A 24,724-nucleotide genomic window follows, 5' to 3' on the forward strand; every position below is an offset into this window, starting at 1 on the left:
CCTGGACAAAATATGCCAATTCGTGGCCTGGTAGGGGAGTGCTTTCTCAACCATTAAATTGGCAGATGGAATCTCCAAAGTTGAAAGGCCAAAAGAATTTTTACCAGCAACGAAGATGCAGAAGCTTTCCCTACTAAATAACAGGTGGGGGATGAGACTTCTTTGACTTTTAAATTTTAAGATTAAAAATCCTAATTGTGGAATCAGATCCCTCCTTCATCTGGCATGTGGCTGCAGCTAAGGCACAGCAGGTTTAGGTGGAACCTAAAGGTGTGCCTAGAGTACTTATTCCCTGGTCCACCACCAGGAAGTTGACCCTGCTCCACATCCCCTCAGGTTACCTGGAGGCCAAGTGTGTGGGCTTCACCTTCAGCTGTTGTTGAATGGCTGGTCCTGCCATCTCTCAGGGTGGAAATTGGCCTGAGGTGAAAATGAGTTGACATGCTGTCTGATGTCATGGAATCTACATCCTCCCCTCCTCCGCGATCACCTCCATCAGGACCAAAGAAACCAGTCCAAGTATTACAACAATTAAAACTTACTTTCTCTCAGCCATGAATCAACTTTCACAATTACCAGAGCACCAACTTTAGAAACTGAATTCACTTTTATGCAATAAACTTATGGGGAGCTAATGGTTTTGTGGTAAGGTCACTGGACCAATAATCCTGCTGCTCAGGCTAAGGCTCTAGGAACATGAGCTGGTGCAATTTAAATATAATTAATTATATGTTTTAAAAATCTGGAATTGAATGCTACTCTGTCTAGTGGTGACTCTAAACCAATTATTTATTGGTCAAAAAAAAATCCAGCTCACTATTGGCCTTTAGGGAAGAAAATCTGCTATCCTTACCTGGTCCAGTGTAAATATGATTCCAAGTTCACAACAGTGTGGTTAACTCTTAACTGCTCTCTGGATTGGTAGCATAAGCCACTCTGATCAAGAGTTTTTTTTTCATTTAAGGAATGTGGGTGTCAGTGGTCAAGCCACCATTTATTACTCATCCCTAACTGCCCAGAGGGCAGTTAAGTATCAACCACATTGCTGTGGGTATGGAGTCATGTGTAGGCCAGACAAGATAAGGACAGCAGTTTCCTTCCCCAAAGAACATTAGTGAACCAGCTGGGTTTTTCCTGCAAATTGACGATGATTTCATGGTTACCATTAGACTCCTAATTCCACCTTTTTTATTGAATTCAGGTTACACCATCTATCATGGTAGGTTCTGAACCCAGTCCCCAGAACAACTACCAGGGTCTCTAGATTAATAGTCTAGTGATAATACCAATAGGACATCACCTCTCCAAATTAGGGATGGGAAACAAATGCTGGCTTTGAAACAGACATCCACATCTTGTGAAAGAACCAAAAAAACGTCTCTCAAAATAGTTTCAAATGCTGGCTCTTGTATCAGTCTTACATATTTTGTTTCTGCCTCTAATTCAAGTCAAGACTGAAGATCACTGATTTCTGCAGCTCAAAGAAGGAATCTGGCTTTGGGCTTTTAGTTTTGACTGCATACACAACAAATACTCAGGTGACAAGGAGGGTGATTCCCTAGTGTTATCAGCCTGAGTTTTATTTTAAAAAATGGAAGGAAGTCTGCATACCTGCTGTTGACCACACTCCATTGAAGGAAAAGATATTTGGGCTTGCCCTAAAATCTACCAAGTTAACCTTTTCGTAATAAAACCAACAAACTGCAAAAATATTATAAAAACTTTTTATTTTCACCGACTGTGTATAATGCAGGGAGATCAAGAAGTATTCAAGGTGAGTAATATGGATTTATTTTAACATATTGCTATTGTATTACTTGGTACTTAAGAATTAATGATACAACTGGTATGAGTATAAACTCAATAAGCAAACAGGACAAGTACAAGTCATGACAGAATATGAAGTGGCTTAAATTACTAATTGAATTATTATTTAAAACTACAAGTCAGAACAGGTAGAAAACACCTCACAATTTCTAAATTTCTCTACTGATGTTTTAAGTGTCGTTTAAATTCTATACACAGCTAATTCCTTTGCTACCTTGCCTAAAGGGAATATTTTACATGTGTGATCATAACTGTCAATTTGTTTTTGTCCATACACCACACACATGCCCTTGCCAATGCAAGTCACTAGATAGCAGTCTGGAATGGAAATCCTGGAACATTATTCTCCTCCCATACCCAGGGCTGTAAAGTTATAGCTGCTCCTCTCACTTAGATCAGCTGAGACCAGGAATATGATACTCACTTTAATAAAAATAGGAAGCAATATAAAGCGCACAGCAAGTTAAGTGGCAACCTGAAGAGAGAAACAGAGATAATGGCCCTTGGATTTAGTGAGGCAGGGTTTTATAGCGATAGGATTGCCCAAACCCACTGGAGTTTTAACTTCACTGTATATATAAGTCTCTCTCTCTTTTTTGATATTAATTCCACCCAAGTTAATAAATTGGGTGGTCTGTTGAGTGGATAAATGTTTTAACATGAGATCACATCCCAGAAGCAAGATGATTTAGTGAGGTAGAGATCTTGGAGCAGGGTGTAGCACTGTAGACTGACTGACCTATTGATTGGCTGACTTGGGTGATTGTCAGTTTAGTGTACAGATATAAGATTGGGAGAGATCAAGGGAGCAATTAAAGGTTGAGGAGAAGAGGGGAAGTTTGCAAGTCAGAAGTTACATGAAAGATCAAGGGTCTGTGATGAGATCAACAACAGTACTATCTCTTCAAATTGACTCAAGTAGATGGGTATTTTTAAGAACTGTCAAAATGTTTTTATTTTACAAATGAAAGTACTTTATGCAATAGACCATAGTTTGCAATATAGAGCTATAAATAATAGATGTAGTTTCTCCTGTGTGCTTGAATTCAAGTTGAATTGGCAGGATAGGTGAGGGGTGAAAAGCTGAAACTGTGCACGAGCCTGGCATTAAGTTGGCAAAAGGGGTAAGAGAGCTTTTGGAATGGGTAGAGGACATCAGGTGCCATGGGTCATGAGAGGTCATTTTTTAAAAAATTATATTCTTTCATTTTAATTTTGGACACAGTGCTGGAGCATCAAGGCAGAGTTTCTTCCCTGAACGTATTAGCAGCTAGCAGCCTCTTCAGCTCTTCCCAGGTCATTCAGTCCAATTTCTAATCTAGCCTGCAAGCCAAAATCGAAAATGGGGAATGCATATGGCTATTTTTAATGTTTGGGGTCACAGAGTTGGGCGTTGTCCTGCCTTTGAGTATCTGACCAGGAAACAAAAATCAGGGCTGAGTTAGGTCAACTTAAAAAGTCCATGGGAAGAGTTTCTATGTATAGTAGGATTAAAATGCAGCAAAATTGGCAAAGTTTGTTAGCTATTTCAAACCCTATTTATGTGGCACAGGAGAGTAATCAGAGTTAATTCTGGGATAAAGGGTTATAACTTGGTAAGTTAGGCAAGCAAATTGGAATTCACATATTTGTGTCAACTTGTCTGCTGTCCTGTTTTATTAATTTTTGAGCATTAAAGAGCTTGTAATCTTGAAATAAGTTGATTACTTTATTTATTTTCCAAGAAATAAGAATAAAACAAAAGAAAGTGCAATGGATTTCAGATTTCAAACTTAATTGCTATGCTCTGTTGCTGTAATAATGAGAATAGATGTTTATGCAGCAAACAGATGATGGGACATGGATAACATGGCAAGAGTTAATGCAATGATTTGGTCTCCAGTGACTGCTCTGAAGTAGAGACTAAGCTTTGGAAATTTGTGACAAGTTTCTCTATATTTTAATTGTGGGAAATTTCATAACAGTCCAAATTTGTCTGCACTGAAAAAAGCTGATTTTGGCTTTGAATGTAGGCAGGATCATACTAATTTGTACCAAATAAAGGTAAAGTCGCCATAGTCCCAGAGAACCATAGGAGTGCATTCTCATTAAAGAAAGATGACTGGTAGCAAATTTAACTAGCAAGTAGAGAAATAAAGAGCCAGCAGTCTTGCTGCTGATTACTATCTAATGATTCCTGCTGCAAACCATACATATAGGTGTCAGTGATGATAGCATGGAGCTCAATTGTGATATCCATTGTGCAAGTTAAAGCTTGAACATGACCCCCATCTCTGTCAGGGTCTTCGAAGTTAGTGGAGTGAAATTGAAGGAAAAAATGACATATGCTGAATGAGATTTCAGTAAGGTCTACTGTGTGCATGATAGTTGTATTCCCATTGTGAATATCCTATTAATGGTATTGGAGACAAAACAGATGTTGTTAACTATTACATTGAAAACAGAATTACCAATGTTGGGTAAGATTCCTTTCTGAAATCTCTAAAGTTTCAAGGGAAAACTACAGATTTTAATTTCAAGAAATTTACCAAGTATGAACTGTGGTCTTTTCAATATCATTACACAGCACGGATCTAGTAATATCATATATTAATGGCAAGCAGATGATCTGGTGCCAGCAAAGGACAGCATCCCTTGGGATTAGCTGAGGCTGCGATGAAAGGCATAAAAGAGAGGAACGTGGAATCAGAGAAACCAATCAAGTTAGTGTTAAGTTGCCAGTGGAGCAATTGTGGCAAGACACATCCCTGTGGGAGGGATCACAGCTGCTTGAAGAGCAACAAGAGAAGTAATCAAACCAAGGAACAGAACTCTCTGCAATAACTGTTCAGTCTGAAGAGGAAAAAGTCCATGATCTGATTTAAGATATTCATTAGAATTACTTGTTGGATTTTTGGGTTAAAGATGTTGACTGCACATTATGTAACTGCTGAAAGTGGTAAGTTCTAATAATTAATTGTTTACTAAACCAACATATGGATTCTGTATTTTTTAATAGTACATTGCCCTTTTTATGCACTGGAAATGAAGTAGAATTAATATAAAATGTACTGTAGCTTGAGATATGTAAGTCATTCTGGTATATAAGACAACTCCAGCTGCAAAAATCATAAGTTTGCTTGTACTCAGCATATGAACTGACCCTCTCTTTTCAGCTACAGTGTGTGTTTTTTTTAGTCGATGGCCTTACTTTCCATTCCACAATAGCATGTTTTACTCATTGGTATGTTACAACTGGGCAGAATGGATCAAGCAACAAAGACCACATGGTAATAAGCATGGGAGGTTAAGACACACCAAAACTTTGCGTGGAATTCTAAAGGCATTTCATAATAATGAGGACCCACAACAATCATTCACTTTTATCCTCAGTGTGTAATGTTGACTTATTTACCAAACCATACGATATTGTATATAAATCAAGAGTTTGCCAGAGTTTTGCTTGTATCATATTTTTGATGCAAATTGATATGACAGTGTTTGAATAATATTGAAATGTGACCTGCCAAAATATTATAACCTTTACTTTCCATTTTTAAAATATAATGGCAGTACCATAAGAAGAGCGTTGCTTTACTTTTTTCTAGATTCAGTATTGCTGTTAAGTGGTACATATCATTAAATATATTTGTTGGGTGTAGCAGCTGCATTTGTTTTTTCTTTACTTTTTCATGAGATACAGGCATTACTGGCAAGTTCAGCATTTTTTGCCTATCCCGAACTGCTCTTACACTGAGTGACTTGCCATTTGGTGACTTTAGACTTTGTAGAAATTGAAACAACTGAGTGGCTTGCAAAGATATTTAAGAGCCAGGCACATTAATGAGGGTCCAGAGTCTCAGGCCAGTACAAGTAAGGATAACAAATATACTTTCCCAAAGGGCATTAGATTTTTGTAATAAATGATGGAAGTTTCATAGCAGCATTACTGGGACTAACTTTTTATTCCAGACTCTTGAGTTGAATCTAAAATATACCAAAAGCCATGGTAAGATTAGAATTATGTCCCCCATTAGTCTGGGTATTTCCATTACTAGTTCAGTTAGATTACTACTATCACCATGTTCTATGTTCCATTCTCGTATAGATTTGTATATTAACTGGTGTCAGTCCGAAGTGAAATGCTTTGCATGGAATAATAGTGCAGCATTAATCTACAGTTAACAACAATTAACACTGAATAAGAAGGATTGGACGTAACTGAAGATGTATCACTCCTTTTTCTTTTTAAGTCGAGCCTTAGCGCTTGATTTACAAGATGTGCATAATTGTGATAAAGTACACATGCAATCATAATACACATCAAATTCATAGCTTAAGAGATCACACAATTACAGGCATGAGCAAATTATAAATGTGCCCTAAGTCATTTCAATCATTTACAGCCATCCATTGATATGCAACTCCAAACATATACTGCCCATAATAATGACCACCACCAGTTACAGAGCTTCATTTATGACTTTCACATTCACCTGCATTTGCTCAGATACTCTCTTCAAATAATAGCTTTTCTTTCATGTACAGCAAGAACCAAAATAATTCCTGTACTCTCTTTTAATTTTTGAGCAATTTTACAGTTTATCATGTTTTGTACTTGCAATTTCTTTTAATGTCTTATGGCATAAGTATAGGTTATGTGAAAAGTGTGGGTTCTTACACATGCTGTACATGTAAAGGCATGTAAATGATATGTAAACAAGTGCAACTTTAATTTCCATAATTAAAGTAGAGAAATACATGATGCCAGCTTGGTACTTTTCTTGACCTGCAATTATTTTTTGACTTACATTCATCTGATGTTGAACCTTATTCTAATGACGTTCACAGGAACTCTGATCATCGCATAGCATTGGCCAAATGGGATTGAGAATGGGCACAATTTCAAGTCAAACGTCCAGGTCACAGCTACTGGTGTAAATTGCCCAGAAATGTAGTATTTGAGAGTAAATTCTAAATGGTTTTACTCCACAAAAGAAAGATTTGCATTTGTGCAGCACTTTCAAGACCTCAGGATCCCAGGATCACTGAAGTATCAAGAATATATATATTGTTCAAATGCACTGTTAATCTAAATGTTTATTTAACACTGAGAAATCTGCTTTTATTGACAAAGCAGGACTGCCTTAGCAGTCAATAAAAGCGTATGTCATAAAATCCGAGTATCTTAACCATTTCAAACATATCATAATAGATTAACAAGTTGCTGGCAATTAGCAGCACTAAGGTCATCTTGCAGCATCACTGCCAGTGAGAGTGGCTTAGACTGGAATCTTACTTGAGAAAGTTATGTAGCTTAGGAATGAATCTGAAATTTTCCTTTTAAAGTGTAAATAATCAAAAGCGAATCAACATGTGTGTTTATTCACAATCATTGTTTTACTGTTTTAAGTAAAGTTTGCATTTAGCTGTGAAACAGCTGTCACATTGAGATGTTAGACCAGCAGTTTATCTGCAGGATTAATGCCTTTTCTGACTTATCATCAGTCTCACCACAACTTATAAAATATAAGTTTAGCAAGTACCTGGTTGTTCCATCCTTTACTCCATCCTTCCTGACTGACTGTGTGGAGTTTGCACATTCTCCCCGTGTCTGCATGGGTTTCCTCCGGGTGCCCCGGTTTCCTCCCACAGTCCAAAGATGTGCAGGGTCAGGTGAATTGGCCATGCTAAATTGCCCGTAGTGTTAGGTAAGGGGTAAATGTAGGGGTATGTTGCGCTTCGGCGGGTTGGTGTGGACTTGTTGGGCCGAAGAGTCTGTTTCCACACTGTAATCTAATCTAATCTAATCTGCTAACATTTCTAAGTTTTTTTTTCCAATTTTATTGAACTAGCATTTCTATGATTTTGATCTTTCTGACTTTGTTCTGAATCTGTCCATTATCGTTGTTTCCTCATTTGCAAATACAAGATTCTTTTTACAAATACCATCTGTCTTCTGTTCTTCTATTCCACTCATCAGATTTTGAGGGATGGTTCTGACTGTCACTGTAAATCCCAGATGTACTGACATCAAACAACATGTCTCAATGTTAGATGTTCATCATAGATTATCTATTGATAACCAAGAACACAACACTTTATCAGTATCCCACAATCTATTTAACACATGGCTTCTCTCCTAAGAAAAAACAATGTAAGTATAGATTCTTGAAAATATCCAGAATTGTAAAATGGAGAGGAGCAAAGTAGGGTAAGTTCCTTCAGTTTCATAATCTATTTCAGAAAATATGAATGTGCCTTGCAAGCTGAAGGATTCTCTCCACATCACATGGACCATATGGCATTCTCGGGCAAGCCAAGGGGCGGTGGGGTACGCTGCCTACTTAGCACCTCCTGGTGCTCAGACATAGCGATCCTGGCAAGCCACTGCTCCCCAGATCTAGAATATCTTAGTGATATGTCATCCCTACTACCTACTGGAAGGGTTCACCTCCGCCATCCTGACAGCTGTCTACATACCACCCCATGCGGAGCTGAAGAATGCTCTGGATGAAATTTACACTGCTACAAATGTTCTGGAGACAGAATTCCCAGCGGTCTTCTCCATTGTAGCTGATGACTTCAACCTGGCCAACCTCAAAAGGGTGCTACTAAAATACCACCAACATGTCTCCTGCCCCAATAGAGGACTGAACATCCTTGACCACTGCTACATAACCATCAAAGACACCTACCACTCCATACTCTGTCTGCACTTTAGAAAATCCAATCACAATGCTGTGTTCCTCCTACGAGCTTACAAGCTGAAATTGGACAGGGGGATCCTTCATAGAAAGTAGTACAATAGTGGTCTGAGACAGCAGAAGAGCTTCTCCAGAATTGCTTGGAATTGCTGGACTGGACCATATTCAGAAATCAGCAGAAAACCTAGATGAGTATGCCACCAGCATCATGGACTCCTAGCCAAGTGTGTAAAGAACTGTGTGCAAAAAAAGTCAACCTTTATGTTCCCCAACGGGAAACTTTGGATGAACTGGAAAATCCATTGTCTACTGAAGATCAGGCAAATGACATTCAAGTTGGATGACCCAGACCTATACAGGAAATCCAGATGTGACCTCCGCAAAACCATTAGAGATGCCAAGAGGTAGGACTGAACCAAGTTAGAGGCCCAAACTAACCATACGCACACCCGCTGCCTGTGACCAGACCCACACAACATAACAAGATACAAGATGAAGCAGGGTGAAACAGCAGATAAAAGCACATCCTTCCCTGATGTACTCAATGCTCAGTTTGAACAGATAGCCAGTGGCACAGTGTCACCTGCCCTGACAGCCCTGATGTACCTGTTCCCCCTGTCACCACGGCAGACGTCAGATCAGTATTCCTGAGTGTAAGTCTGTAGAAGTGATGGCCCTGTGCAGATCAGTTGGCAGACGTATTCACTGACATTTTCACTCTCTCCTTGCTACAATCCAAAGTCCCCAGCTGCTTCAAGAAAAGCACCATCATCCGAATGACAAAGAAAACACATGCAACATGCCTCAATAACTACCTCCCTGTGGCTCTGACCTCCATAATCATGAAGTGCTTCGAGAGGTTAGTCATGGCCCACATCAACTGTAGCCTCTCGACCTGCCTTGATCCCCTGCAATTTTCCTACTGGCGAAACAGGTCCATAGTGGACGCCATTTCCCTCCTCCTACACTCATCCCTAGAACACATGGATAACAAGGATACCTACGTCAAACTCCTACTTATCTACTACAGCTTCACCTTCAACATCATAATCCCTTCCAGACTAATCTCAAAACCCCAAGATCTAGGTCTCTGTTCCACAACAAGATCCTCAGCTTCCTGACCCACAGACCACAATGAAGATAAGCAATAGCACGTCCACAATAATCCTCAACACTTACGCCACACAAAGATCCGTTCTCAGCCCCCCCACTGTATTCCCTATGCATCCACAACTATGTAGCCAAATTCCATATGAATGCATTATCCAAATTCGCAGACAACACCACAGTGGTAGGCCGGATATCAAACCATGATGAGTCAGAATACAGAAAGGAGACAGAGACCTTGATGTCATGGTGCAATAATAACAAATTCTCTCTCAAAGTTGGCAAAACAAAAGAACTGATCATTGACTGAGGAAGAAAGGAGGAGGCCCCACCCGTCTACATCAATGGGTCAAAAGTGTCAAGTGAAAATAACCAACAATCTGTCCTGGACCTCTACTTCCTCAGGTGGCTTCAAAAATTCGGCATGTCCATCAGGACTCTCGCCAACTTTTACAGATTCACCATAGACAGCATTCTAAAGCATAATGGCTAGCTACAGTAACTACCCTGCCCAGGACCATAAGAAACTACAGAAAGTTGTGTGCACAACCCAGACCATTACAGAAGCCAACCTCCCATCCATGGACCCCATTTATACATCTTGTTGCCGCGAAAAGGCTGACAACATCATTGAAGACCTCTCCCACCCAGTAATGCTCTTCTGTCAGGGAGAAGATACAGAAGCTTGAACACACGCACCAACAGGTTCAAGAACAGCTTCTTCCCTGCTGTGATTAGACTGCTGAATGGGGTCCTCTCTCACTTCAAATAGAGTTGATCTAGGTTTACGCTCTCTTGTGCAGCCATGAGTTTGTGTACCTCACTCTGTCTAAGCACCCTATGATCTGTATGTCCTTGTTTTGCTATGATCTGCCTGTACTGTTCACAAAACAAAGTTTTTCTTACTGTACTTGGGTACATGTGACTACAATAAACCAAATGAATTCAGGAAAATAATGAGTTTCGTCAATGTCTAGAACTTAAAATGTGTTTTACATAAACCAGACCATGAAGTTAATCAGTTCTTGATGAACGATTGATTATTAAAGTATTATTATTAATATGATGTATATAATTTAGTTTGGAGCAGGAGCCTAGTTGGTAGCACTCTTGCCTTGCAGTCTGAATTTTGTGTTCGAGTTCTAGTCTTGAACACAAAACTTTGGGCTGACTGACTTTCTCCATACTGCGCTATTAAAAGCATTGCCTTTTGCATTAGACTTTAAACAGGTTCATTCTGTCTTCTCTGAGTATAATAGATTCTATGATACCATTATTAAAAAGAAGGAAGTTGACTTTAGTGACTTGGCCAACATATCTCTCAATTATATCCCAATATCAGATTATCTGGTCATTATTGCATATTTGTTTGGAGAGTTAACTATATGCAGTCAACTGCTGCATTTCCTACATTACAACATTAACTTCAATTCAAAAAAAAATACCTTGGCTATAAACACTTACAAAATGTCCTGAGGTCAGGAAAGGTATTGTACTAATGCAAGTCTTTCTTTATTCCATGACAACTCTTAAAATCAGTGTGCATCACTTGGACAATTTTTTATTTATCTTTATCTAGTTTAATTAATTAATTATTTCACCCTTCATTAGACTTTGGAATGAGTCAATATTCAAGCTGTATTAATAGTAGCTGACTGTGTGATACTCAATAAACAGCCATTTGGAGATGGATGACAGCAGCCTTGAATGATTATTTGAGATCATGACAGATAATGCCACTGTGAAGCTCAGTTTTTTTTTTATTTTTTCCCTTTTTTTGTTTTAATTTTGCAACCATTGTCCAAATTACATCAAGAATATATTCCAAATATTGAAGCACTGAAATGATTATGATACTTGATCAGATGATCCCTCTGACACATTCAAAGTACTGGAATTCTACTTTGATATCTTTTAACACATTTTCAAATCTTATTCCAGGATGAATGCAATAAATAATTAGTGTACTGAATAGTTAGTGATAGAGACCAGACAGCAAGCCTTAAAGCTTCAAAGAGTAGCCAATGAAAGATGCTTTTCACTTTAGCTTTTTTTTAGAACTATTGACCAGAGATATCATATCTGCCCATGTCTGTCACACATTTTCGGTGCTGTAGCTGTGAAATTGTGGGTGAGTAACTCTTTACTTCACCTTATGCTAAAGTTGGTTTGCTTCGTCTGATATATATTAGAGAGTTTGCACTGGCACAGAACTATAGAATGCTTTAAATATACAAAGACTCCAGCTGCACCCTTATAATGTTAAACAGAAAATCTGCAGCCCATTTTAAGAAAATGGAATTAAGAGATAAATTTCTTAAGATTGTAGTCATAAAGATGAAAAAGTTGTTTGTTTACAACACCAAACTAACCTGGGTTATTGTGAGCTTGGCTAATGAGATATTGAGCAATCATTAAGTTAAAGGTAATATATCTTGAAGTAGAAGTCACTTATTTTTGTTATGGCCAATAGATGACATCAAAATCATTTCACTCAAAATGTTTATTGATATGATATTGAGTGCAGCAGAATATATAATCATTTCAAATAATCCTAGTTGCAGTACTGCAATATTTATTCAGGAGAGGCCATTTCAATTCAGAAGCTTATGCATTCAGGGTGAACAAATTGTGTCTTTTAAAGTGTGTTGTAAACAAACATATTTTATTGACTCAACAAGATAGCAAATATGACAGTTACCTTTAGCAGTGCAATCATAAGCTGACAAAACAGCTTAAGTACTTCAATAACCTGAGGTATTTTCAGTGTTGTTTTTGAATAAATAAAGATGGACTAACACAACATAAAGCAAACTGTGGAGGAATTAGCCCAAACAAGCCACAACTGCAAACATGTGGTATTCAGCCCTCAGGAAGAATGTAGCAGTAGGTGGCGGAACCACCTGGGTTGCCTTGAGTTAAGACGGCGTATCTTTTAAATGTCAGCTCCGATTGCTGAAAATCTCTGATAAATCATGACAGCTAAGATAAAGAAAGAAGCCTGTTAACTGAAATTGCCTTAAATCCACTGTGACCTAATTCTTCAGCAGGTTTGAATTCCAGTGTAACTCATGACCTATTGCCCTACTCACATGAATCATTCAAAAATCTGCTTTCACTTGACTTCTGTTACTTTTAACTCTTAAGCTGAGTTTATGCTCAGAAAGCATTCGCCACAAAATGCACAATTTAATTTTCCAGGCTATAAATTAAACTCAGTAACCTATTTCTAGTCTAATATGGTAGGATACATTATTTAAAGTGTGAATGTGTCAAAACAATGCCTTAGTAATTGTACTTTGAGTAATTAATTGGCTGTTTAGTGTTTTGGCATGCCCTAAGGATGTAAGAGGCATTGTATAGAACATGTTTTGCTTTTTTTCAATCTGCTATTTCATCATATCTTTTTCCCCACTTTCAGCCAGAAAAGAAATTGGAGAACAAATGTTGAAAGTGTCAAATTGCCTAAACAATCATGCATGCCCACTTGCCTTAAACTGCAATGGTGAGTGTTTAAAAAGGGCACAGCATGGAATATTTTCAAACAAGCATCCATGGAATCACAGCTGTCGTTGTAAATGCTGTATAAACCAAGGTATAGAAATAGAATTATTGAGAAACTTAAACAATACCACTCGTGATTTTGAAAGTAGCAATGTCTTATACGTGAAGCAGATCATCAAACTCCTCCTCAGGAAATGGATTGGACAAATCTTCACCAGAAACGTCTTCACAGGAATTTGCTGCTGTGCGTATCCACTTACTGTGTAAACATTATTGTGTTGGCCATGCTGAAATTGAACTTATGAGTGTGGGTGCACCTAACTCTGATCTTGCAGTCAGTTAGAGGAAAGACAGGGCTATCATAGTGTTACAGCATGGAAACAGATCCTTCAGTCCAATTTGTCCATGCCAACCAGGTTTCCCAAGCTAAACTACTGTCAGTTGCCTGCATTTAGCTCATATCCCTCTAAACCTTTCCTATTCACGAACCTGCTCAAATATCTTTTAAGTACTGTAATTGTACCTCCATCCACCACTTCCTTTGGCAGATTATTCCACATATGAATCACTCTCTGCATGAAAACGTTGGCTCTCAGTTCTCTTTTAAATCTTTTTCCTCTCACCTTAAAAGTATGCCCTCTCGTTTTGAACCTCCCCTAACCTAGGGAAAATACCTTTATAAACACCTTATCAATGCCCCTCATGAAATCATAGACATCTTAAAAACCCCTCAACCTCCTACGCTCCGGTGAAAAAGTGCCAACCTATCCAGCCTCTGATTCCAGTAACTTTCTTGTAAATCGTTCCTGCACCCACTCCAATTTAATAATATCCTTCTATCGTATACAGAAAGCTATTCCTTCAGATAAAGATAGCACTAAATTGACTAATAAAATTTAGGATTGCTGAAACTACCTGCTTACTATGGATGTATGACTTGCTTGGATTTGGTTGGCTAAGCAGGAAAAGTGTTAGTGGAAAATAAGTGTAAATATTGGTGTCACATTACAACATGCATATCAAACACCATCACAAAGCCTCTGATGAGATTATAAAGCATAACACGCTTCTGAAAAATATGTACCCTCACCCAAACACTCTTTATAGAAAAAAATAAATAATTGAAGGGGCGATTTTCAGTGTGGGATTACGAGCCCAATACCTGGATATATTATGGGTCTCAAAGCGTCACTATGTGGATGCTCATTTTTAATTGACTAAAAGGTGAACCCAGCACTTAGTGAAAGACATTAAAATACTAGTGTGGTTGGTGGGGTGGTGGGGGGTGGGGGTGCCTTCTTGGTGCCAATGATAAAGGCACTGTTTGTTAGTGCCCTGCTAAAGAGAACTTTCAGAGGAGTTAACCTTTGGAGGGCCAACAGTGTCGGTCATTCAGAAGGGCTTATAGAGGAAAACTCAGTGCTTGCGGGTAGGTTTTCAAGGAAAATAGGTAGAGAACAAACCTTTAATTGACCCGGCAACAATGCAACAGATATGTGTAACATGTGCCATACATTCAGGTATGCCAACGTGAAGGTTGAAAATTTCATTCTGCACTGAACATACCCTTTAATTAGCTCCTTGAGAAACTTAAGAGACCCTTAATTGGTGGTAAGCAGTCTGCTGTTCCCTCCCCATCGAATCACCCCACCCTGTCACCAGCCCTATGGAAATTGCAAACTGACCCAAAGGCATCTGATCCTGAGGGCAACGTCAGGGATCAGACGATTTGAATCCTGCCTGCACTTGGTCCTGACCCCACAGCCTTTAAAATTTAGTTCAATTTATTTCACTTTTAATTGGTGTACTTGGAATTCTCCACTGGTTGTCAACAGGTACGTCCCTTGAATTCTCACTCACTACAGTGGCTAATGGCTTAATTTGTGTATCTGTATCACTAATTTGATGAAATATGTAAAATGTCTTGCCCCCACCTTCATACAGACTTGTAAATAAGAAGATTCAAGTGGCTAAAATGGAGGAGAAATTTAACTTGCACACAATGCATTAACTTGTATAGGTTTAGCATTTAGCAGGGATGCCTGATGAAGGGCTTTTGCCCGAAATGTCGATATTACTGCTTCTTGGATGCTGCCTGACCTGTTGTGCTTTTCCAGCACCACTCTAAACTCTGATCTCCAGCATCTGCAGTCCTCACTTTTGCCCTTAACATAAAGCTAGTTAATGTGTGCAGTAACAGGAGACAGAATGTTATTTAGCTTTTTGATCATTTACATTATAAAAATTGGAGCTATTAAGAAACTGTGTTTCATTGGTCACGACTTAGGGTCGAATCTTGTTGAGAGGTCTGGAGTCTCATTAGATGATTTGGAGAGCTAATGACCTGCGTTGCTACGTTCTGGAAAGGCTTATCAAACCACTTACCAATGAATCATTGGTGAAGCTACCAGCAATTCCTTATCTCCAGTCAGAGATCCTGCCCCAGGAAGAGCTGCCAGCCAGTCAGAAGTTGGCAGCTGTTTTGTGTCAGTAGTACCATGTAGACAATGGTGGCTATAGATGGAGGAACACACAACATCCCCCACCCCCCCAACCAAATTCCCCAGATCACAGAGAACCCAAGACAAAAGTAATATGGTAGGGGGTGGTGTATTCTAGTTGGGGGTCATGGGAAGGGGAAGGGAGTCAAAAGCAAAGGTAGAGGGACAGCTCCCAACTATCAGCCCTTTGACCAATGTCAAGTTTATCCATCAAACATTAATTGTCTTTGATCACTTCGGGATCTTTCCACCCAGAACTTAATTCCGGCAAAGGTGGCATTGCTGCTGGGTTTAGGTATGCCAACACCTCAACCAATTAAAAGCCCTTCCATGCTGCCTAACTTGAGGGCAGAATATTCCACTTTTAGTATGTTTGAACATAATTAGAGCAGAATGGTGAAATTGTTATTGTTAAGATCCTGATGCAAGCTTTTTGCGGTTGGTATATGCAAGCAGGTCAGATGTTGTGTGAGGTACTATCCTAAACCCTTTGAAAAGGGTTGTATGTTTTGTTTTAAGTTAATTACCTTGAACGCTGGCTGGTGGAATCAGAGGATCTTAAGGCATTCTGAAGTATGGCCTGGCCTCTGAAATGCGCTGTCACCGTGCCCTTAAATTTCAGCAGTATTATAGCACAGGCTATTTTAACACCAGCTAAGTACCAAGATACCTGATGTCAACCCTATTATTGTATTTAGCCCTTTTATGTGATTTCAATTATTGATCTCCTCCAGGAATTTATTATGGAGGCTTGGAGTTTAAAATGTTGTTAAATTAGTGATAAGTTCAATGACAATAGTGTTAATGAGTTTACTTTTTGACTCACCTTTGTGAAATTTGGTGTTCTTATGTTTTCCCAGTTCTGAGAAAATTGCACTTAAAAGCAGTTTGCTTCCACAGAAAGTGTTCAATGTTATTTATTGACATAGAAAATAGCCCCTGCTGATTGTTTGTGCTACTTATCTTCAGTTTGCTTTGGACTCTGATCTAGCTGTGAGGTACGATAAAGCCAAGAGGCTGAGAGGAGGAGGGCAAGGAGAACCAACCTTGTGGAGTTTGCAAGTTGTGTGGATGTGTTTAAAGCTGCAGTAATAATTTTGCTGAAGCATTTGCTGACTAGCAAAACCTAGATGATATTGATGACCACCTTTAACCAGATTCCTTAAAAACAATAAATTGAATCATGCAGTGGATATGTTGGACATTTTAAATTACCCACAAGAGGAAAAAAATGGTATTTTATCACTGAACTAATTCATTGATGTAAACGAGTTTTCTCACTGGTCTTCGGTAAAGTTTGCTACTGGACATTAAATGTAGATAGAGCTAAGCGACCCCACAATAAGTGGACTGCATCAAAACTGTGTCATCCATTTATGAATGGTGGTGGAGAATGAAGTAATGGTGGAAAAGACCATCAAATGAGCACAAAGATAACACTAAAATGTTTACAACTATCTTTAGCCAGAAGTGTTTAATTGAGTGATTGTGTTAAGGTGGAGAGATTTAAGCCTGCTGATCTATATATTTGCAGATGAAGACTGCGGTTTAGGGATTTGAAAGTGTCTAATTATAACCAAAATCTCTACAGAAGTATTGTCATACAACAACAATTTATATTTATGTAGCGTATTTTGTATGATAAAATAAAAATCATACAACACCAGGTTATAGTCCAACAGGTTTATTTGAAAGTACAAGCTTTCGCAGTGCTGCTCCTTCGTCAGTCAGGCAAGACCATAAGACACAGAATTTATAGTAGAAAGTGAGGACTGCAGATGCTGGAGATCAGAGTTGAGAGTGTGATGCTGGAAAAGTGCAGCCGGTCAGGCAGCATCCGAGGAGCAGGAGAATTGATGTTTCAGGCATAAGCCCTTCATCATGAAAGGGCTTATGCCCGAAACATCAATTTTCCTGCTCCTCGGATGCTGTCTGACCCTGCTCTGCTTTTTCACCACCACACTCTCGACACAGAAGTTATCGTAAAAGATCAAAGTGTCATAAAACTGATGTGATGTGTTGAACCAACCTAGATTGCTGTTAAGTCTTTAATCACTTAGAAAAGGGAAGCAGGTTTTGATTGATAAATAGGTAAATCCCAGAATTTCTTTCAAGTCTCAGCCCCGAGATAACAAGGTTTTATCAGTATTAAAAAAAAAGTAACATCTCAGGTCAGACAATACATTAAAGGTATAACGTCGGAGTCTGTATCCCAACCTGGATTTAGACCAGTTCAGTGACATTTTATAAATTCCTACTTAAGAAATAGAATTAGTTTGAATCCAGGTTGGATACAGACAGACTCTAAACTCACATCTTTAATGCATTGTCTGAGCTGAGATGTCACCTATTTTTTAGGTACTGATAAAACTTTAAATTAGCTGAGATTTACATATTAATCGAAATCTGCATCCCCATTCTAAGTGATTAAAGACTTAACAGCAATCTAGGTTTGTTCCATACATCGCATCAGTTGTATGACACTTTGACCTTTTACTATAAATTCTGTGTCCTATGATCCTGCCCCACTAACTACCTGACGAAGGAACAGCACTCCGACAGCTTGTACTTTCAAATAAATCTGTTGGACTATAACCTGGTATTGTATGATTTTTAACTTTGTCCACCCCAATCCAACACTGGCACCTCCACACTATGATAAAATATTCTAAGCTGCTTCACAGGTGTATTATAAAATTAAATATGACATTGAGACATATAAGGAAATGTTAGGACAGATGGCCATGAATTTGGTCAGAAAAATAGATTTTAAGAAATGCCTTAAAGGAGAAAAGTGAGGTAGAAAGAGAGCTTGAGGCTTAGATAGCTGAAGGTAAGGTCAGTAATAGCAGAACAATTAAAATAGAGTACAGCATTAGACAATCATGTACATCTTGGGAGTGTTGTGGGGCTGGAGGGGAATACGGTGACACGAAGGAACAAGGACAAGGATGGATTTGAAAATAAAGACGAGAATTTTAATAATAAAGCATTGTTTAAACTGAAATGTAAACGTGTAAAGATTATGTTCCAGTTCTTTTCCCCAAAAGGTAGTAGAGGCTGGATCTTTAAATTTATCCAAGGCTGAGTTGATAAATGTATGAAAGAGAAGGGAATCAAGAGTTATGGGTGCAGTCAGAATAGTGGAGCTGAGAAAACAACGACAATAGCCGTCACACTATTAAATAGTAGAGTGGACTCAAAGGGCCAAATGGCATATTGCTGATCCTAAGTCCTATGTTCCTATATTCTATCCTTCATCAGCTGAATATCAGATTAGTAACAGACTTTTCAATTTAGCTTCTTACTGAGGAACAATATCAAGGAATGGCTGCAGTCAGTGTATACATCAAAATGCGTGTGCCTGCTATCGTACTGAACCAGTCATGCATCTAACCAGGCTCTTGAATATATCTAGGCATGATCATATTGAATGACAGGATAGGCTTGACATTTTCCATGTTCCAATCTCCAACACTGGCATCTACCTGAAAAACTGGCAATCGTTTTCAGTATCCTGTTCACAAAGAAAAGGACAAATCCTATTTAATGTTACTGTCACGGGTCACTTAGACACTAATATCAATGCCCAGTTGAGTTCTGTCAGAATCACTTCACTTCATGGAAAAGAAATTGAATTATAGGTGTGAGATGGGAGCCTTTGGTCTTGACCTCAAGCAACATATAATCAAGTGTGACATATTGAGAGAATGTTTCCTTTTGTGGGGAACAGCATGACTAGAGGCCATCAACTTAAGATAGATATCAAGAAATTAAATATAGGATGCAGAAGAAGCTTCTTTATCCAATGAGTGGGGAGACGAGAAAATTTGCTACTAGAGGGAATGGTTGAAGTGGATAGTATTGATGGATTTAAAGGAGAATCTATACAAATAAAAGAAGAGGAGGGAATAGAGAAACACAGTGACCGATCTAGATGAGGAAAGATGGGAGAAAACCAAGTGGATCATAAACACTGGCATGTACTAGTTGTGCCAAATAACAAGTTTCTATCTATATATCCTATATTAGCGAGGAAACATGACCATCTGAAGTTCCCCTTCAAGCTACACATGAGTCTGCTTTGAAAATGTATCTCCTTACTACATATTTTCTGGGACAAAATCCTGAAAGTCCTCACTCCATCCCATGGAAGAATTAAAACAGGTGCCACGATGGCTCAGTGGTTAGCAGTGCCGCCCTACAACACCAGGGACCTGGGTTCAATTCCACCCTCAAAGGATCAGTGTGGACTCAATGGGCTGAATGTCCTGCTTCCACACTGTAGGGATTCTATTCTATTCTAAATTGTACCATCAAGTTCACTTTACCATTATTTTTCAAATGTTTGAGTCTGTTCTTTCAAATTTGAGGTTGTTTTCTGAAAACAATAATCTAAGACAAAGTATTCATGGTTACTGGTTTGTCACAAATGACGTGCCTATAGAAACAATTTGAGGTTTTGAATTAAGAGTATCATACAAAATGTAAATTAGTATAATATTAAAACAGTTTGCTGCAATGTGTTTTTTGTATTATTTTCCTGGATGGGTAAGTTACAAATATGTCAAAAAATCATAATGTCAGCACTGCACATGTTCTTCTGTTGATTTTCTCCATCTCTGTATCCCTTGTCTGATAACCTAACACTGATATTCTTCTCCTCACCCCTTCATCCTATCCCTTCCCTTCACAAATACCATCAGCTTATCTTTGGAGTTATTTAACTGAATTTTGTCTACCTTTCCATCTTCATGACTTGTTTTGATAACATTTCTCCTCAACTGCATGTGTAGCTGTCCATCTAAACCTTTCTATTCCACTCCCATTTCCCTATGTTTCTGACCCACTATATCAATATCTTCATCATTTTCAAATGTTTTGAGGCGTTGCACAAGTTACTGGTGTGGTTTATACTGGAAAATACAATATGTGTTATGGGATTATTAAGGAACATGCTTTTCATCCTTTAGTGGTGGAGCAGCTGATCCCAGAACTGAGTCTCTTACTTAAGTTATTGGACCATGAGTACCTGAGTGCCACGACCCGAGAGAAGACGGTGACAGTGAGCAGCATGTTGCAGAGACTTCAGCCACCATCCGGTCAGTGACATCAGCAAACTGCTTTACTCCCTACATTAAATCAGAGTTCTGGAGTTGGGATTATGTCTTAGTTTATGAAGTATTAAGTTTTGTTTGCAATTGTATTTTCCTTAACTTAGTTGTACACTCATAATCCCATTTCTCCCTCAACTGGGTGGAATGCACAATAATCTAGATTTTGTCACCATTACCGTCACTGCCACTGCATAGTGACCAACATGAGATGTGTCTTAAAGGAGTTAGCTCCCAAAATGAAAATCTCTGAATCTCAAAGGGATTCTGACAGTACAACTTGTCCCTAAGTTTGAATTAGTAGTCAAGCTCATTCACTTGTAAAATACAAAACAAATGACACACCTGACCTTCTAGATATTTTTGAATTATTTTTAGATATAATATATTCAAACTTTATTATGACATACATCTCTGGAGCAGGTGGGATTTAAACATGGGCCTCCTGACCCAGAGTGCTATCACTGTCACAAGAGCACCAGGTTAGGGCTGAAGCATGTTGTTGGCAGAATAGGGGTTGCTGTTGTGACATAATAGAGGCAGCTTTGTTGTACATTTATACATAAAGCATAATACAATCTTAGATTGGAAACTTTTCACAGTTAATGCTTGAATTAGAATGTGTTTTATTCTCTTCACTGGTATCACTCACCAGTTAAACTGTTAGTTGGGTTTCATAGACTCATAAAAATTCCACAACCCAGAAAGAGGCCATTTGGCCTAATGACCTCATGCTGTTAATGAAAAGCTAACCAGTGTAATGTCACACACACCCCACTTTTGATTCTTAACCCTATAGATTGCACCTCTTCAGGTAGTTGTTTCTCTTATGAGTATTTTCATACACATTCTCTTTAAAGTGGTATCATCTTCTGTAATGAGAGTAATTGAAATTCCACTTTGCCATTGGAGCGGATATCACATTGCTGTCTAATTTTCAGTTATAGATTGAGAATGTTTATAACTTGTAGCCATCTGGTGATAAGTTCGCTCAACTGTTCTATAGTATGGGGCTTTGCACGGATCCATATGATAAAACAGAATTATCAGTTTTACCCTTTATCATGTGACGATATGTGAAAAGAGCAAGTGTTTGCTTCAGTTCCTGGAAGAGATTAAAGCAGTTTTGTTCTCTCTTAACAATTTCCAGATACAATGAGCCAAATGGTTTTACAGCTCTGAAGTTCTGCAGCGATTTGACAATGTTGTGCTGCTTCAGGATTATTGTGAATTTCAGCTAACTCCTGAAGTGAGATTTATGTCAACCACGTTTAACTTATGTCAGAAAAATTTCAGGGACTGCTTCATTTACAAAACCATAATCACTCAGATGGGTTTACAATAATTTATGTCAGCATGTGGAATTCAATCATACTTATTTGGCAGCTCAGTAATTCGCACAATATGCCCACTTAAAATGTAATATTGCATTTCTAGGTTTGCAGTTTACCTTTTCAATGTAAGTTATATTTTCAAAGCATCTTCTGAGCTGTGTAATATTATGTGAGAGTTAGTGATTTTTGAGAAGATTTGTAGCTCAGGTTGATGATAATTATGTAAGTTAGCTCGCTGAGCTGGAAGGTTTGTTCTCAGTTATTTCGTCACCAGGACTAAGTAACATCATCAGTGAGAGTCTCCGGTGAAGCGCTGGTGGTATGTCCCACCTCTCTATTTATAGGTCTTGATTTCTTAAGGTGGGTGATGTCATTTCCAGTTCTTTTTTTCAAGGGAAGATAGATGAGATCTAAGTCGATGTGTTTATTAATGAAGTTCTGGTTAGAATACCATGTCTCTAAGAATTCTCATGTCCTAGGATGTGTGTATTGTCCCAGTCAAAGTGGTGTCCTTCTCTTGTCTGTATGTTTGGAAACTAGTGATAGTGGGTCATGTCTTTTGGTGGCTAGTTGGTGTTTGTGTATCCTAGTGGCAAGTGTCCTGCTTGTTTGTCAGATGTAGTGTTTTTTACAGTTTTTAGATTAGATTACAGTGTGGAAACAGGCCCTTCGGCCCAACAAGTCCACACCGACCCGCCGAAGCGAAACCCACCCATACCCCTACATTTACCCCTTGCCTAGCACTACGGGCAATTTAGTATGGCCAATTCACCTGACCCTGCACATCTTTGTGATGTGGGAGGAAACCGGAGCACCTGGAGGAAACCCACGCAGACACGGGGAGAACGTGCAAACTCCACACAGTCAGTCGCCTGAGGCGGGAATTGAACCTGGGTCTCTGGCGCTGTGAGGCAGCAGTGCTAACCACTGTGCCACCGTGCCGCCCGTTCTAGCATGGTGTTTTGTAAACAATGTTAGTTTTGCTGGTACTATCTAATGGATCCTTTATATTCATTAGCTGCTGTTTCTGTGTTGGTAGATTTGAGGGCTACCATGATGCCAAGGGGTCTGAGTAGTCTGGAATTCATTTCTGATATGTCTTTGATGTAAGGTAATGTGGCTATAGTTTTTGGTTGCGTTGTGTCTACTTGTTTGGGTTTGTTTCTGAGGAATCGGAAGATTGTATTTATTGGGTACTCATTTTTCTTGAAAATGTTGTTATAGATTATTTTTCTTCTGCTGTTTGTAGTTCTTGGGTGCTGCAATGTGATGTAATTTGTTGAAATAATGTCTTGATGCAGCTCTGTTTGTGGGTGTTGGGATGATTGCTTCTGAAGTTAAGTATTTGGTCTGTGTTTGTTGTTTTTCTGTTGCCACGGGTTTGAACCTCTCCGTTAACTGTATGTTCAACTGTCACTTCTAGGAATAGGAGTCTGTTGTTGTTCTCCTCCTCCTTTGTGAATTTTAAGCCTGTCAGGATATTATTGACGGTGTTGTATGTTTTCTCTAATTTGTTCCATTTTGTGACGACAAAAGTGTCATCCACGTCGCAGACCCACAGTTTAGGTTGGATAGATGGGAGGGCAACTTGTTCAAGTCTCTGCATTACCATGATAAGACCTGATACTGGTGATCCCATGGATGTTCCATTGACTTGTTTGTAGGTTTTGTTATTGAATGTGAAGTGGGTGGTGATAGTTGTGGGTAATTGCCTTGGGTGAGTATTACCTGGAACAAATAAAGTCTTTGAAAAAGAATAATTGAAATATTTCACAAAATAAATGTTATCTTAGAACTTTATGTTTTAAAGACACAGACTTTAACGATAGCAAGCTTTGTGTTCTGTTGATATTCCTCTGAAACTGACACTTTTCTCTGAACCTGAACATGTGCAGTTAAACGCAGAAAACCAGAAGTTGTTACCAGTGATGCTTTTCTTCTCAAAAGGATGCACTTTTGAGATTCCCCTTCCTGAATTTCCCCATCCTTTAATCTGCAATCAGTTGGAAATCCACAATTGACAATAGCCCATATTTATATTCTTAAGTTTTGCTATAAGAATCAATTAAAAGGTTGCATCTTATTTTAATGACATACAAAGTTCACGATTACTGCTAAACACCCTTACTTGTTCTGAAAGTGTCATTTAATATTTGCTGAATGTTAATTTCTTTTATTGTGATAAGAAATTCCATTAATTTAAAAAATATTACTTTTTCATAACATGAACATTTTTTATCTTCTAATTTAATCCCACAGGTATGTCCCAAATATTTATTTTGTTATCTGTAAACCTTAAAATTAAAATTAGAAATTTTCATTGTATGTGTTTTTTAAAGTTCTTTTAGCTGTTGGAATATTTAATTGTGATTAGTTGCTTATTCTGCCTGATTACATCCCCTTGATTTGACACGAGAAATGAAGTGACATTTGGAAAATGGAAACCTGCGCCACAAAAATTTCTAAATCTTTCTTCAAGGTCAATTGAAAATTGATTGAAAATTTAGCCCAATGATTGAAGTATGATTATCCTATAGCACTAGCTAAGGTTACCAGGAAGGACGCTCCTTCTCAACCTCTCCCCTTGCCTGAGGCATGGTGACCTTCAGGTTCAGCCGCCTCCGAGCTTACTTTCACAATCAGGACTCCCG

The 24,724-nt window shown here is 38.6% G+C and overlaps 1 protein-coding gene across 3 annotated transcripts in view; it reads left to right on the forward strand.

Moving 5' to 3' along the window:
- The window catches only part of afap1l1a (actin filament associated protein 1 like 1a), a 211,746-nt gene that overhangs the window by 90,922 nt on the left and 96,100 nt on the right, over window positions 1-24,724 (forward strand). For 2 of the 3 annotated variants that reach the window (XM_043703824.2, XM_087995440.1), the window contains exon 2: window positions 20,599-20,727. In XM_043703824.2, the coding sequence (XP_043559759.2) occupies window positions 20,599-20,727 (129 nt within the window). Of the gene's footprint in view, window positions 1-4,652; window positions 4,766-20,598; window positions 20,728-24,724 lie in introns of those variants that run through there. The other variant, XM_043703823.2, reaches the window with a different exon arrangement.

Source organism: Chiloscyllium plagiosum, unplaced genomic scaffold, assembly GCF_037043375.1.
Source record: "Chiloscyllium plagiosum isolate Xiang-an unplaced genomic scaffold, Cpla_swu_hap1 HiC_scaffold_16, whole genome shotgun sequence".
NCBI lineage: Eukaryota > Metazoa > Chordata > Chondrichthyes > Orectolobiformes > Hemiscylliidae > Chiloscyllium > Chiloscyllium plagiosum.